At 30.7% G+C, this 14,474-nt stretch overlaps 1 protein-coding gene across 1 annotated transcript; it reads left to right on the top strand.

Moving 5' to 3' along the window:
- Positions 1-203: 203 nt before the first annotated feature.
- Positions 204-2,444, top strand: LOC139867196 (xyloglucan endotransglucosylase/hydrolase protein 31-like). Its single transcript, XM_071855530.1, has 4 exons — positions 204-405; positions 500-600; positions 1,446-1,663; positions 1,933-2,444. The coding sequence occupies exons 1-4, from the start codon at positions 207-209 to the stop codon at positions 2,288-2,290; spliced, it is 876 nt and encodes a 291-aa protein (XP_071711631.1). The 5' UTR covers positions 204-206; the 3' UTR covers positions 2,291-2,444.
- Positions 2,445-14,474: the final 12,030 nt, after the last annotated feature.

Below are 14,474 nucleotides of genomic sequence, written 5' to 3'. Positions count from 1 at the left end.
CTCGGTATTCAGAGAGTTTGTTTCTAGTTTTGAGCCTAGACGTTTGTGTATTGATGTTTTGGTTTCTTTCATTTTCGATGAAAGGACGGTTAGCTTTATTTATTTTTGAAAAAAAAGGCATAATCCCTTATTTATACCCTGTTTCACCAAATATGTTTTTCATGAGTTCAAAAAATTACACACACTACCGTACAATTCTTCACCTCATGGATCTTTTTCTCCCTCTTATTCTCATCATGCTCACTTGTTCAACCTTTGCTCAAGACAACCCACCCTCACCGGGTTATAACCCAAGTTCTATGGTTGATAGTGTAACATTTGATCAAGCCTATCGAAACCGATGGGGCCCACAAAACCAACGGCTCGACCAAAACTCACTCACTATATGGCTTGATCAGTCATCCGGTAAGTAGTAGCTAGGCAGTATTATATCAAAGCTCATTATATGATGAAAGTTTGCATTTCAAAACAAGAAAAATGTATAATCTTGAAATTGCAGGAAGTGGTTTTAAGTCGATAAGGTCGTACAAATCAGGTTATTTTGGAACGTCGATTAAGCTACACCCTGGTTACACTGCTGGAATTATCACATCATTCTATGTATGTTTAAATACAGTATATATATACGACGTTAAGTTTACTTGCAACACAAAAATATTGTTGTTTGTTATTTTTCATTATATAATACGTAGTATGTACTTATGTTTACCCCTATTCCTAATTGTTTCAAAAAACATGTGTATCGGCAGGGACATGTTAGCCCTGTGTTGACTTTGTCAACCCATCCAGCGTCGCCGGTAGCCCACTGGAGCCTGGCGAAACACCATCACCCATTTACCCACAGCATGCCAGGCCCGATAAACGAACCTGCATTGTCATTGTTTCAATCTTCGCATGCGTGGGACCAAGGGATCATTTGGGCCCGGTAAGAATGGTTTTTGATCCAATTATATGGAAAATCCCCACCTAGTGGGAATCGAACTCTCACCTCTCTTAAATCGAACTCTCACCTCCCCTAAGAGAGGGTGAGTCATTCACCACTAGGCTATTGGCCCATTCTTTACCCCTATTCCTAATTAATACTCCGTATTCCACATTTTACAAGTGACCCAGTTCCATAAGTGAGCCTTCATATCACTTTTTGGTCAAATATTTAATTTAATCTTATTTCTATAAGAAAATTTCTAACGACAGCACTAAGGCGTCGTTAATGTGACTTAATATGTCGAATGTTGCGGTTAATATTAACTATTTAATGACGATTATTGAAATGTACAAATTTTTTTCTTCATGTTAACGACACCCTTAGGGATGTTTCTAATAGTTGTATAACGGAACTTATTGGTTTATTAAGAGTGATAAACATTTTATTACGGTGGAGTTATATAATTTTCTCTTTGCTTTGAGTTTTTATGGTTATACTTCTTGTTTGTATTATTGAGTAGCTTTCGAATAACGAGGATCATCCGGGGAACCATGATGAAATCGACATTGAGTTCTTAGGGACGACACCAGATAAACCTTATACGTTACAAACAAATGTCTACATTAGAGGAAGTGGTGATGGAAACATCATAGGACGAGAACAAAAATTTCATCTTTGGTTCGATCCTACGGAGGATTTTCATAACTATGCAATGCTATGGACATCCAAAGAGATAATGTCAGTTTCATTACAATTTTTTTTTTTTTTTTTTTTATTTTTGTCAATTTTCATCAATCATAGCATACTAGTACTAGATGTGTTATATAAACAAAAAAAATTAAAAATAAGAAAATATAAGTATACTTTCCACACGTTAATTTTACTCATACAATATTAGTGAGACTGTCTATTAGTGATGATTGGTATATTTTTGGATTCTAATATATGCAATGGAGCCAAAAACAAAACATAAATTATGTTGTAATCTTTTGAAATGATATGTGCAGATTTTTTGTGGACGATGTGCCTATTAGAAGGTACCCGAGAAAAAGCGACGCAACGTTTCCATCAAGACCAATGTTCGTGTACGGGTCCATATGGGATGCATCTTCGTGGGCCACTGAAAACGGTCGACATAAAGCTAATTATGAGTACCAGCCTTTTATTGGTAGGTACCGCGACTTCAAACTCAAAGGTTGCGCTATTGACTCACAACAAACGTGTCAGCCACCGTTTGGTTCGCAAGCGGGTGGTGGGTTAAGCCACCAGCAAGTGGTCGCGATGCAATGGGTTCAGAGGAACTATAAAGTGTACGATTATTGTAGTGACCCAACAAGAGATCATACACAAACACCGGAATGTTGAGAGGGTTGTTCTTAAAGGAATATAGGGTACGGAGTACGTATGGGTCCAATAATCTTTAATTGTATGTGTTTTTTGACTTTGTGTGTTTCTCTAGTCTTTATTTTTGTTGTGGTGTTATCATTGTCATTATCTTATCATCATAATAAAAGGAGTAACCAAGCGTGTTATTAGGAGTGTCGGTGTTTGTTAATGGGTGTTGTCATGCACATTATAATTTATAATTATAATTATATTATAATTATAAATATATTCAATACAAACTATGTTTTTACTATAGGGGATGATTCTCATACACACTTTTTTGATCCTCACACACCTATTATAACCTTTTACTCTTCTAATAATACTCAATTGGTGTGTGAGGATCAAAAAAGTGTGTGTGAGAATCATCCCCCTTTTACTATTAATAGCATTATTTTAATACTAAAATTCGATTTTTCAATATGATCCACAACTTTGATCAAAATACAAATCGACCCCAAACTTTAGTCAAAATACAAATCGGCCCCCAATCAGGGGCAAAACATCAAACTAAAATTCTCACAAAAAATCTAGGGATGGCAACGGGCGAGAAAAAACTCGTGACCCGCGGGTATCCGATCCGTGACGGGTGGGAAACATCATAAATTCTTACCCGCGGGCACGGGTGCGGGTAAAAATTTATACCCGCCGACGGGTCGCGGGCGGGTCACGGGTTTATACTACCCGCCATGGGTAAAACCCGATCCGCAAATCCGTTCACTTTTTTTAAATTACCCGTGAGTTTATACATACAATTATTAAATTTAAAATTGATTTTAGTTATAATATAATAATTATTATATTACATATAAGTAAAAAATAATAATTTTTAAGTTATTTTACATGTAGTTTGTATATATATGATTTATAATTAATAAAATTTTTGACTTTTCAATATATTTTTTTTACTAAGTTGTATATTTTTATTACCCGCGGATTACCCGCGGGTCACGGGTATCCGCGGGTCACGGGCATGGGCGAAATATTTTTACCCGCGGGCAGATAACGAGTCTCAACGAGAAAAAAAACAACCCGACGGGCGGGTCGTGGGTATATAAGATCCGCGCCCATTACCCGCGGGCGCCATCCCTAAAAAAATCTTAAATAAACTCCACCCAAATTTTCAACGGGCCATATCTTCTCGCTCGCCGCGAGCTAAATTTTAACAATACCGTTCAACTCGAAATAATTTTACGAAAACAACGCAACTAACTACTCGCAAAACATATGCTTTTTAAAAAACGCTAAATAGTTAGGTCCACCTTTCATACACGTTGATTTTTTCTTTTTTTTAAACACTGGGTTTTTCATTAGAACCTGTTTTGGAGTTCCGCTGCGAAGCGCGGACTCCTTAACTTGTTAAATTCAACTTAGGAGTTGATCACAGTGTTACAAAAATTATGTCAAACAAATACATATACAAAAATGGGTCAATTATCAATGTAAAAAATTTGTTAGTATCCAGGAGCATTGTAAAAAATCTCGATTACTCTCGATTAATTCCCAATTACTCCATTTTAAAAAGAGTTTGTTCCGATTTTACAAAATCTGTTTAACTAATCGGTCAACGACGGCAAATGAGTCAAAATCGAATTGAGGTTTTATCATATATCGGATTTGTTGATCAAAGTCGGTCAAAGTCACAATTTGTCAATATTTTACCATGAATTTAAACTAAAATTTTAGAGTTTTTGAACAAAATAAACGATTTTAGACAATTGTGTTAAACTTTATGTATATGTTTATGGTTTTCTTATATATTTACATGTAATTACATATAATAATTTGAAATTTATTATTTAAATGTATAAAACGTACAATCTGATTAATCTTGCATTAATCCCGGAATTGCCGATTACTGCTTCCAAAGTCCAGACCGATTATTCTCCGAATAGCGAATTTTGCAACCTTGTCCAGGACCATGTGACGACCCGGCAATTTTCGACCAAATTTAAACTTAATCTTTATATGATTCCGACATGATAAGCAAAGTCTGAAATGTTGAGTCTTAAAATCTTTGAACTATATTATTTATTCAATTTGACCTTTGACTAATCCCGACGATTCACGAATAATTGTTGTTTATAAAAATGTATAAATATATATACCTATCAATATAAGTATATATATAATAATTTGAATTATTGAAATACAACTAAATCATTTGAATTAAATATGTAAAATATATATAAAACAATCAAGTTAATATTAAAATAAATCTATATATAAATATATAAGATTTCTGTACATAAATATTATATGTACAATGTATATGTATTAAAATATAAAAGAATTTAATACTCAATATAAATTATTACATAATAGGTATTATATAGTTATATTATATAATCTATAGATACGAATTAAATATATATAAATGGTTATAATTACTATTAATATTATTATTAACATTAATAATATTAGTATTATTATTATAATTAGTATTATATTATGATAAATAATACTACTACTGATTGTATAAATATCATATTCATTACCATTAATAATAATAATATAATTGTTAATATAATATTAATTATTTAATTATTTATAGTATTAGGTCTAGTATGGTATATATTTATAAAATTTAATATGTATAAGTAAGATCATTGATCTAATATTATAATTATAATTAGTAGTATTATTAATATCATTTATAAGACTATTAATATCATCGTTATTAAATTTATTAGAAACTATTATTATGACTAATAATGATTTTTATCATATTATTATTATTAAACTTTTTATCAATAATATTAATACTGTTAATAAAAACTAGTATTAGTATTACCAATATTATTAATATAATTATGCTAATTAATTATAAAAATTAAGAAGTTGATATTTAAAAACAAATATATAAATAATATATATATAAATATATAAATAATATATATATATATATATATATATATATATATATATATATATATATATATATATAAATGTATGTATATATAAAAATACTGTTAAAAAATACATATACTATCAAATGCATATACATACAGATATATATGTACAATTACGTATAAATACATACAAATTTCGATTTTATATTTATGGAGAAATATATATTTTTAAATATATAATTATATAAATAGCATATATACCATAAATAACTCAAAAACTAGTTAAGGTCAAAAATTCAGCTGTTGTAATGTAAAGACCCGTCCTAATTCATAAGGACGAATACAATAACATATGATTACATCGCGAGGTTTTGACCTCTATATGATACATTTTACAAACATTGCATTTGTTTTTAAAAGACAAACTTTCATTTCAACGAAAGTTGACAAACATGCATACCATTTCATAATATATCAAACTATAAATAACTTATAATAATCTTGTTGAACTCATTGACTTGAATGCAACGTCTTTTGAAATATGTCATGAATGACTCCAAGTAATATCGTTAAAATGAGCAATTGCACAGCGGAAGACTTCTTTCATACCTGAGAATAAACATGCTTTAAAGTGTCAACCAAAAGGTTGGTGAGTTCATTAGTTTAACATAAATAATCATTTCCATCATTTTAATAGACCACAAGATTTCCATTTTCAGTTCTTATAAATATACGTCCTATGCATAGAGACAAAAATATCATTCATATGGATTGAACACCTGGTAACCGACATTAACAAGATGCATATAAGAATATCCCCATCATTCCGGGATCCTCCTTCGGACATGATATAAATTTCGAAGTACTAAAGCATCCGGTACTTTGGATGGGGCTTGTTGGGCCCGATAGATCAATCTTTAGGATTCGCGTCAATTAGGGTGTCTGTTCCCTAATTCTTAGATTACCAGACTAAAAAGGGTGATATTCGATTCGATCATTCAACCATACAATGTAGTTTCGATTACTTGTGTCTATTTCGTAAAACAGTTATAAAAGTTGCGCATGTATTCTCAGCCCAAAAATATAAAGGATAAAAAGGCAAATGAAACTCACCTAATGTATTTTGTAGCAAAAATACATATGACTATATTGAACAATGCAGGGTTGGCCTCAGATTCACGAACCTATATCAAGTATATATATTAACACATATAATCACATAATCCCTTCCATATAATATTTATATATATATATATATATATATATATATATATATATATATATATATATATATATATATATATATATTAAATATTGTAGTTATATAAATATATGTACTTTATTTATATCAAAAATCAATAATTTGTTATATGTAATTTTTATATAATTGATGTTAATATGTTTAATATAATTTTATGTAATATTAATATAAGTATATATATATATTTATTTGTTATATAAAAATAATACTAATAATAATAATAATAATGATTCTAGTAATAATAAAAATGATAATATTAATAATATTAATGATAATGAGTAATAAGTAAACTACCTCAAAGAAGTAGTCCTTAAAAAAAACGCCCAAGCCCGGGTTGGAACCCGCGACCTCCCGCTAACCCAATAATACCCTTAACTATATTCACAATCATATTCATTTTATTATTTCATAACTTATATCATTTTCTATTTTATGATCAACATAATAATAATAATAATAATAATAATAATAATAATAATAATAATAATAATAATAATAATAATAACAATAATAATAGAGATAATAATAATAAATTAGGCTACCTTCAAATCAAGCTCAAAAAAATAAACGTCCCAGCCAGGACTCGAACCTAAGACCTCTCGCTTAAACCAATACATCCCTAACCATTGTTCCGCTAGTTCCATTCTTGTTATAATTCGATCATTTAATTATTTGGCATGTAATTAAACTGTTGTATCATCTTCCTTCCATTACTATCATAATCAACATCTTTATCATATCATTTCCTTAATTATTTATATTCTCATTATATATCCTAATCACATAAAATCATAACGATATCATCCCTCATGATCTTCGTGATCATCTCGAATTACCATTTTCAACATCATCGAACTTTTTCATTATCATTTCTTTTATTATCAACATCATGACCATAAACATCGTCGATCATTTTTCATCAGAGAACCATCATCAATCGCCTAATTCTCAATCATAATCGTATTTCATAATCATAATTATATTCCTAATCATCTAAACCTCTCGGCCCAATAGAACTGAATTCGTGGCCCAACAATGTAAACGATACCCGGCCCAACATAATAAATATTTATATAGCCCAATCTTAATTATCTTAGTCCAAATTGCTAATCAATCAACATGCTAATCCAATAGCATTTATCTTATATTTTCGGTCGCTGGTTTAAAAGAAAATCGAATAGCAGGCAATAAGGAAATAACATGAAGAATCACGTTAGTTAAACGGAATGATAGGAGTTATAACTGCAGGTACAACATCGTGTATTTTCTTCATCATCACCATTATAGTTCGAAAAAAATATTTTATATATATATATATATATATATATATATATATATATATATATATATATATATATATGCAGCAACGGATGTGGTATTCATCCCAAAAAATATATATGGTGTTTGGTTGTTTATGACCGAAACAGAATCATAGCTGTAGGTGGTGATCGTGGGGTTTTGCAGAAAAAAATGTAGAAGGTGATGTTTCTTGATCATGAATAGAAGAGAGAGATATAGAGAGAGAGAGAGAGAGAGAGGGAAATGGGTGAAGATACTGAAGTGGTACTTGCTTTAAAGGGGGATGGAGATAGTTTTCAAGTGATTTGTTACTTACGGTGGTGGATTGTGGTGGTGGTTGTAAGGTTGAAGATGGTGTGGACGATAACCAGGAACAGCAGCAAAAGCTGCTATTTGACAGTAGGTGCAGCGATGGTTTGGTTACGAGTTGGTGTGGTTTTGACGGCTGAAACAGTTTCAAGAATACAGCAGTAGTAATTCGTTGTTGATGGTGGCTCATACGATGGTGGCCGGTGGTGTAGAGGTGGCGATGGTGATCATGGGTTGATGAACTTTTTGAACAATCAACTAACGTGTGATGGTTGTAGTGGTGGTAACTAATGGCTCTGGAAGATGAGGTAGGAAATAGGAAATGGGTGTAGTTGTTTGTGGCTTTTTTTTTTTTTTTACACAGAGTTCATATCCCATATTCATATATATATATATATATATATATATATATATATATATATATATATATATATATATATATATATATATATATATATATATATATAAAATAAATTAAAGTATTAATATAATAATATATTAACAAGAACGAATCACACATATTTCAAATTAGGTACAGTACAGCAGCCATGATTGTTGGTTGTTTGTACCGACACTTTATCCCGGAAGGTTATATCGTGTCCATTGCTAAACAGTTAATATATAAAGTGTTCCTAAAAATCCCAAACTTTTAGATTAAATATATTTAATTATTTTACTCATTAACTGTTTGAAACTTGATCAAAAAGGTTCGATAATTATTTATTTTCTGTTCCAATTTATATGTACGGAGTACTAATATTTAAACTTAAAAAATGTAAAAATATTTTTAACAAATCTAAAATCTTCGTAATCAATTTACAGTCCAACTTTTATTTCAATCTTTCATGAACATGTACAATATCTACATTAAAACTAACAAAACATCAACCGAGTGTTACAGACGTTTACTAATTAAGCTCGAAATCATTTATTTTTAATATATTCTCTTTCTATATATAAACAATTTTAAAATAGCAAGTTTATCACTAAAATAAATATATTATATATTTTTAAACAAATAGATTTAATATAATTTTATATATTTACAAGTCATATTTATATACATAATTATATATATATATATATATCTATATATTTATAAATATAGTTTCCATTACACCGCATATTATTTTACATATTTATTTCTAACAATTAAATCATATATTATTTTAAATAATATTTTAAATTATCATAAATATATATATATATATATATATATATATATATATATATATATATATATATATATATATATATACATGTATCTTTTTACAATTAATTGTTCGTGAATCGTCGAGAGCAGTCGAAGGTTAATATAATATATGAAACAGTTCAAAATCTTTGTGACTCAACCTAACAGACTTTTCTCATCGTGTCGAAACCATATAAAGATTAAGTTTAAATTTGATCGGAAGTTTCCGAGTCGTCACAGTACCTACCCGTTAAAGAAATTTCGTCCCGAAATTTGAGTGAGGTGGTCATGGCTAACAATAAAAATGTTTTCATGACCCATTCAAGCTAAAAATTATAGTTTTATCATCATCGAGTAATATAGATAAAACCATTTGATTACGCGACGAGTATAAGTGAAGCTATCGCAAGAGAGCAGAATGAGTAAATGTATATTCGTTTTAACCGATGACGTAGTTATGATTGATTTTCGGAATTCACGGGATTTAGGGAAGATCTTATTAATAAGATTTAACTCTTCGATAATTAAGGAAATTAGGATCCGCTTTAAATGCGATCATCCGTTTTGATTGCTTTGTCGGATATGCTACTATAAATCCACCCCCTTCGTTTCCTTTCAACTCACACCTTATATTCTTTCTCCCTTAATTCCTACTTTAAAGCATCCATTAATATGCTCCATCCAGTACTGATTCTTGATATACTCCTTACTTTCATATCTATCATTCTTCTTTTTCATCTGTTGCCGGAAGAATCTATTCACTTCTACTATTACCTTGAGGTTATAGTGTTTTTAATTCTCCCATGCCTTTACGTGGCAATACGTATTGATATGCACAGTTTGTAATTTATGTGTTGTTGTCGAGCTTTATATTTTCTTTTATATTCAAGAGTTCCATACTTTTGTCTTCTCTTCCCGACTTCAAGTCAAGCGAATAATGGTCCAGAATTTGTAGATATGAAGTTTGAAATGAACATAATTAATGTTCTTAGAAAGAAATCGTAATAGCACGATCTTGATTTGGAAAATTACCAGAATATCCGGAAAGATATAACTATTAAGAAGATATGTTCTTAATATGTTTGGAGATTGGTTAGAATGTAAGAGTCGTGTAAATGGCACATGATGACGGTATGTTTTGTGAATCATCACGTTCCATTAGAAACTCAGCATGAATTACTGTAATATAATCACGTTGATCAAGTGTCATTATATTATACTAACTCATGCATCAGTTCCCAACATTACTTCAATAACCTTCATATTTTAAGCTCAAAAATTTATAGAATATAGAAACTAACAGTTTCTGTATGATGTAACACTGATAGCACGAAGAGATTAATGATTTCAGATAAGAATAGTTATAAAAATATCCTCAGAAATATCGAAGATATTTATGATGATATTTTGGGATTCCAAAGTTCGATGATTGATGAAGAAAGATTTTACGCAAGATTTTAACATGAGTACGGAGCAAGATATTCGTTGAAGGTTTCATTGTATCCAGAATTACCTGGATTCTTTGAATATAGGGTATGGTTCTTGTATTTATCCTTGGTCTCCTTCGTGGTTAGCTCAATCCATTTTCCAGTTCCAACTTTTCTGAGCTTTTCCAACATACTATTCTTTATCATCAACTTCTGATGATTAAGGTCGTTTACGGTTGTCTACGGTTTCTGCTGCTTCATTCAGCTTTTTCAACATTCAGAGTATTGATTTGTAGACTGAGTGCTTTTCAGAATTTCAGAATGAAAGATCATAATTCTAAAAGATAAATGTTATACATATAACTGTTAATGTAGATATGCTGTGAGTTTTCAAAGTACTGATTGCTGATTCCCGGTAATTGGTATGGCAGTTTACAAGATGCGGATGAGTATATGATAGGGTTTCAATGAATAAATATAATGATTTATCAGAGAGATTTAAGCCAAGAAGCAACGAGGTTGCTGGTACGTCTGATGGTAATATGGTAGAGTATAAAAGGTTCCCTGGTAACAATAAAAGAGCATGCATATAAATCAAGGTTATAATAAGGTTTATTCAAATGAAAAGTTGAAATTGGTTTGTTGAAGCTGTGACATAATTGGCTACTTTGAAAAGGAATTGCATGGTTATTTTCGGTAATAGCAATGCCGAAGGAGCTATCACAGATGCGTGTTAAACGTTTACTCAGGTTCCGAGTATTTTTCAGGTGCATAACTATATGCATAAATCTTTTCTTCCGTGGATGAAGTGCAGTTGGTTCATCCTTTCGATTGAGGTGTTTTCAAGAATCATGAAAGATTTTGAACGTAGATTGTAATCGTCAAGATACAAATGAGATTTGAGATGAAATCAAGTAGCAACTTGAAGAATTGTTTAGTCTCATATATTATAATCAATATTTTAATTCATTTTAATTGTCCAATATTATTAGTCCACAGTCGATAGTCCACAGTTAGCAATTCAATTATTCATATATAATTATATATATAATATTCGAATTAATACGTATCGTGACCCGTGTACATGTCTCAGACTCGATCACAACTCAAAGTATATATATTATTGTAGAATCAACCTCAACCCTGTATAGAGAACTCGATCATTACTGCATATAGAGTGTCTATGGTTATTCCAAATAATATATATATATATATATATATATATATATATATATATATATATATATATATATATATATATATATATATATATATGCATCGATATGATATGTCAAAACCTTGTATACGTGTCCCGATTTTTAAAGTGCGTAAAAAATAAATAACAGAAATTAAATGACGATAAATAAAGTGCGTAAAGTAAATAACAGAAATTAAATGACGATAAATAAAATTGCGAGAATGTAAATTGCGATAATTAAATTGTGATAAATAAAATGTAATCAGTTAGCTAGGAACAATTAGCTAGGAACAGTTAGCGTGGATTCTTAACAAAATTTCTCATAGTTAATTTGTTTGTTTCTAACAAATTTTATTTTGTCCCAACGTTTTCTTCATTATGCCACTTGTTGGATTCTGATGGGTCAAAATCCAAATATGAAATTGAATGAAAATGGTTTTTCTGTGGTGAACGAATACGTATGTCGGTGGTTGTAAATAGGATAGTAAATGACTGTTGAATCAGATTCGAAGATTGTACAGTGTAACTTATTAATGTGAAATCTAAATATTCCTCGGGTATTACCTACTCGTTAAAATATTTTCACCATTAACAGTTTGTACAAAAGAATTTTTAATTACAATCTTTATGAAAACATATATACATATATATTTTATTCAGATATAATCACGGATTTAATGAGTTAATGTGATATTAAACTCATTTGATTTATTGTTAGAACAAGAATATATATAATCTCTAAAATATTATAGATTACATAATCGCCATACTGAACGAAGATAATTGATGTAGAACGATACGTAGAACAATGATTAAGTTCGAGGTATAGATTGTGACATTGAGGCGTGTGTTGTTGTGGTTTATGTTGTTGCTGGTGGTACTGTTGATGCTGTTGATGTTGCTGAAGCTGGTACGTTTTGCACCATATTTTGCAAATTGATTACTCTAGCGCGAAGCTTGTTGGCTTCTTCCATTATTCCGGAATGATTGTCGGTTGGAACGAGTGGCTGAATAAGGTTTTGAATCTGACTTGTGATATAGTCGTAGTGAGATACCCTGGATATGAGAGAGAAAATGGTGTTACGAACAGGTTCGCCAGTAAGTGCTTCAGGTTCTTCATCAAGAGTGCAGGTTGGTGAGTGGAAAGGATCGCCTTCTTCTCGTCTCCATTAATTTAGTCGACTACGAAACCATCAGATGAATTGGGGATGGCTGATTGGTTGATTCATTTCAGTGACACTGCTTTCGGAGCTCGAGTGAAACTCTATGTCGGAATAGCTGTCGGAATAACTTATCGGAATAGCTATCGAAATCTGAGGGACTCAAACTGGTTGAGGGATTCATCTCGTACGATCAGATGAAGGATTTTCGATAAAAAATAGATTATAGGATGTAGATTAGTACCCTGCAATACATAATTTACATATGCATATATAATACTAAAATCCCATAAGTTACGGAGGAATCTACGGAATCTGTCAGGCAAAGTCTACAGTAACAGATATGCTAAGATATGAATTAGCAGATACACTAAGATACGAATTTTGTCTATACACTATTCACGCAATCATTGCAGTAAGATGTGTCTAGACTAAGAATGATAAGCAGGTAATTTCCTAAGGATGATAAACAGATGATTTCCGACAAAAATGATAAGCAAAACTTTTGACATGCAGACACGGTCGAAGTCCAGTCTCACTAATGCATCCTAACGACTTATCAGTTATACACACTAATGCAGACCTGGTTCGCTAAGACCACCGCTCTGATACCACATGTAAAGACCCGTCCTAATTCATAAGGATGAATACAATAACATATGATTACATCGCGAGGTTTTGACCTCTATATGATACATTTTACAAACATTGCATTCGTTTTTAAAAGACAAACTTTCATTTCAACAAAAGTTGACAAACATGCATACCATTTAATAATATATCAAACTATAAATAACTTATAATAATCTTGTTGAACTCATTGACTCGAATGCAACGTCTTTTGAAATATGTCATGAATGACTCCAAGTAATATCGTTAAAATGAGCAATTGCACAGCGGAAGACTTCTTTCATGCCTGAGAATAAACATGCTTTAAAGTGTCAACCAAAAGGTTGGTGAGTTCATTAGTTTAACATAAATAATCATTTCCATCATTTTAATAGACCACAAGATTTCCATTTTCAGTTCTTATAAATATACGTCCCATGCATAGAGACAAAAATATCATTCATATGGATTGAATACCTGGTAACCGACATTAACAAGATGTATATAAGAATATCCCCATCATTCCGGGATCCTCCTTCGGACATGATATAAATTTTGAAGTACTAAAGCATCCGGTACTTTGGATGGGGCTTGTTGGGCCCGATAGATCTATCTTTAGGATTCGCGTCAATTAGGGTGTCTGTTCCCTAATTCTTAGATTACCAGACTAAAAAGGGTGATATTCGATTCGATCATTCAACCATACAATGTAGTTTCGATTACTTGTGTCTATTTCGTAAAACAGTTATAAAAGTTGCGCATGTATTCTCAGCCCAAAAATATAAAGGGTAAAAAGGCAAATGAAACTCTCCTAATGTATTTTGTAGTAAAAATACATATGACTATATTGAACAAT

This window comes from Rutidosis leptorrhynchoides, chromosome 1 (genome assembly GCF_046630445.1).
Source record: "Rutidosis leptorrhynchoides isolate AG116_Rl617_1_P2 chromosome 1, CSIRO_AGI_Rlap_v1, whole genome shotgun sequence".
In the NCBI taxonomy this organism is placed as follows: domain Eukaryota; kingdom Viridiplantae; phylum Streptophyta; class Magnoliopsida; order Asterales; family Asteraceae; genus Rutidosis; species Rutidosis leptorrhynchoides.
Note: the sequence above shows the minus strand (reverse complement) of the source record. Positions and strands in the feature narration are given on the sequence as shown.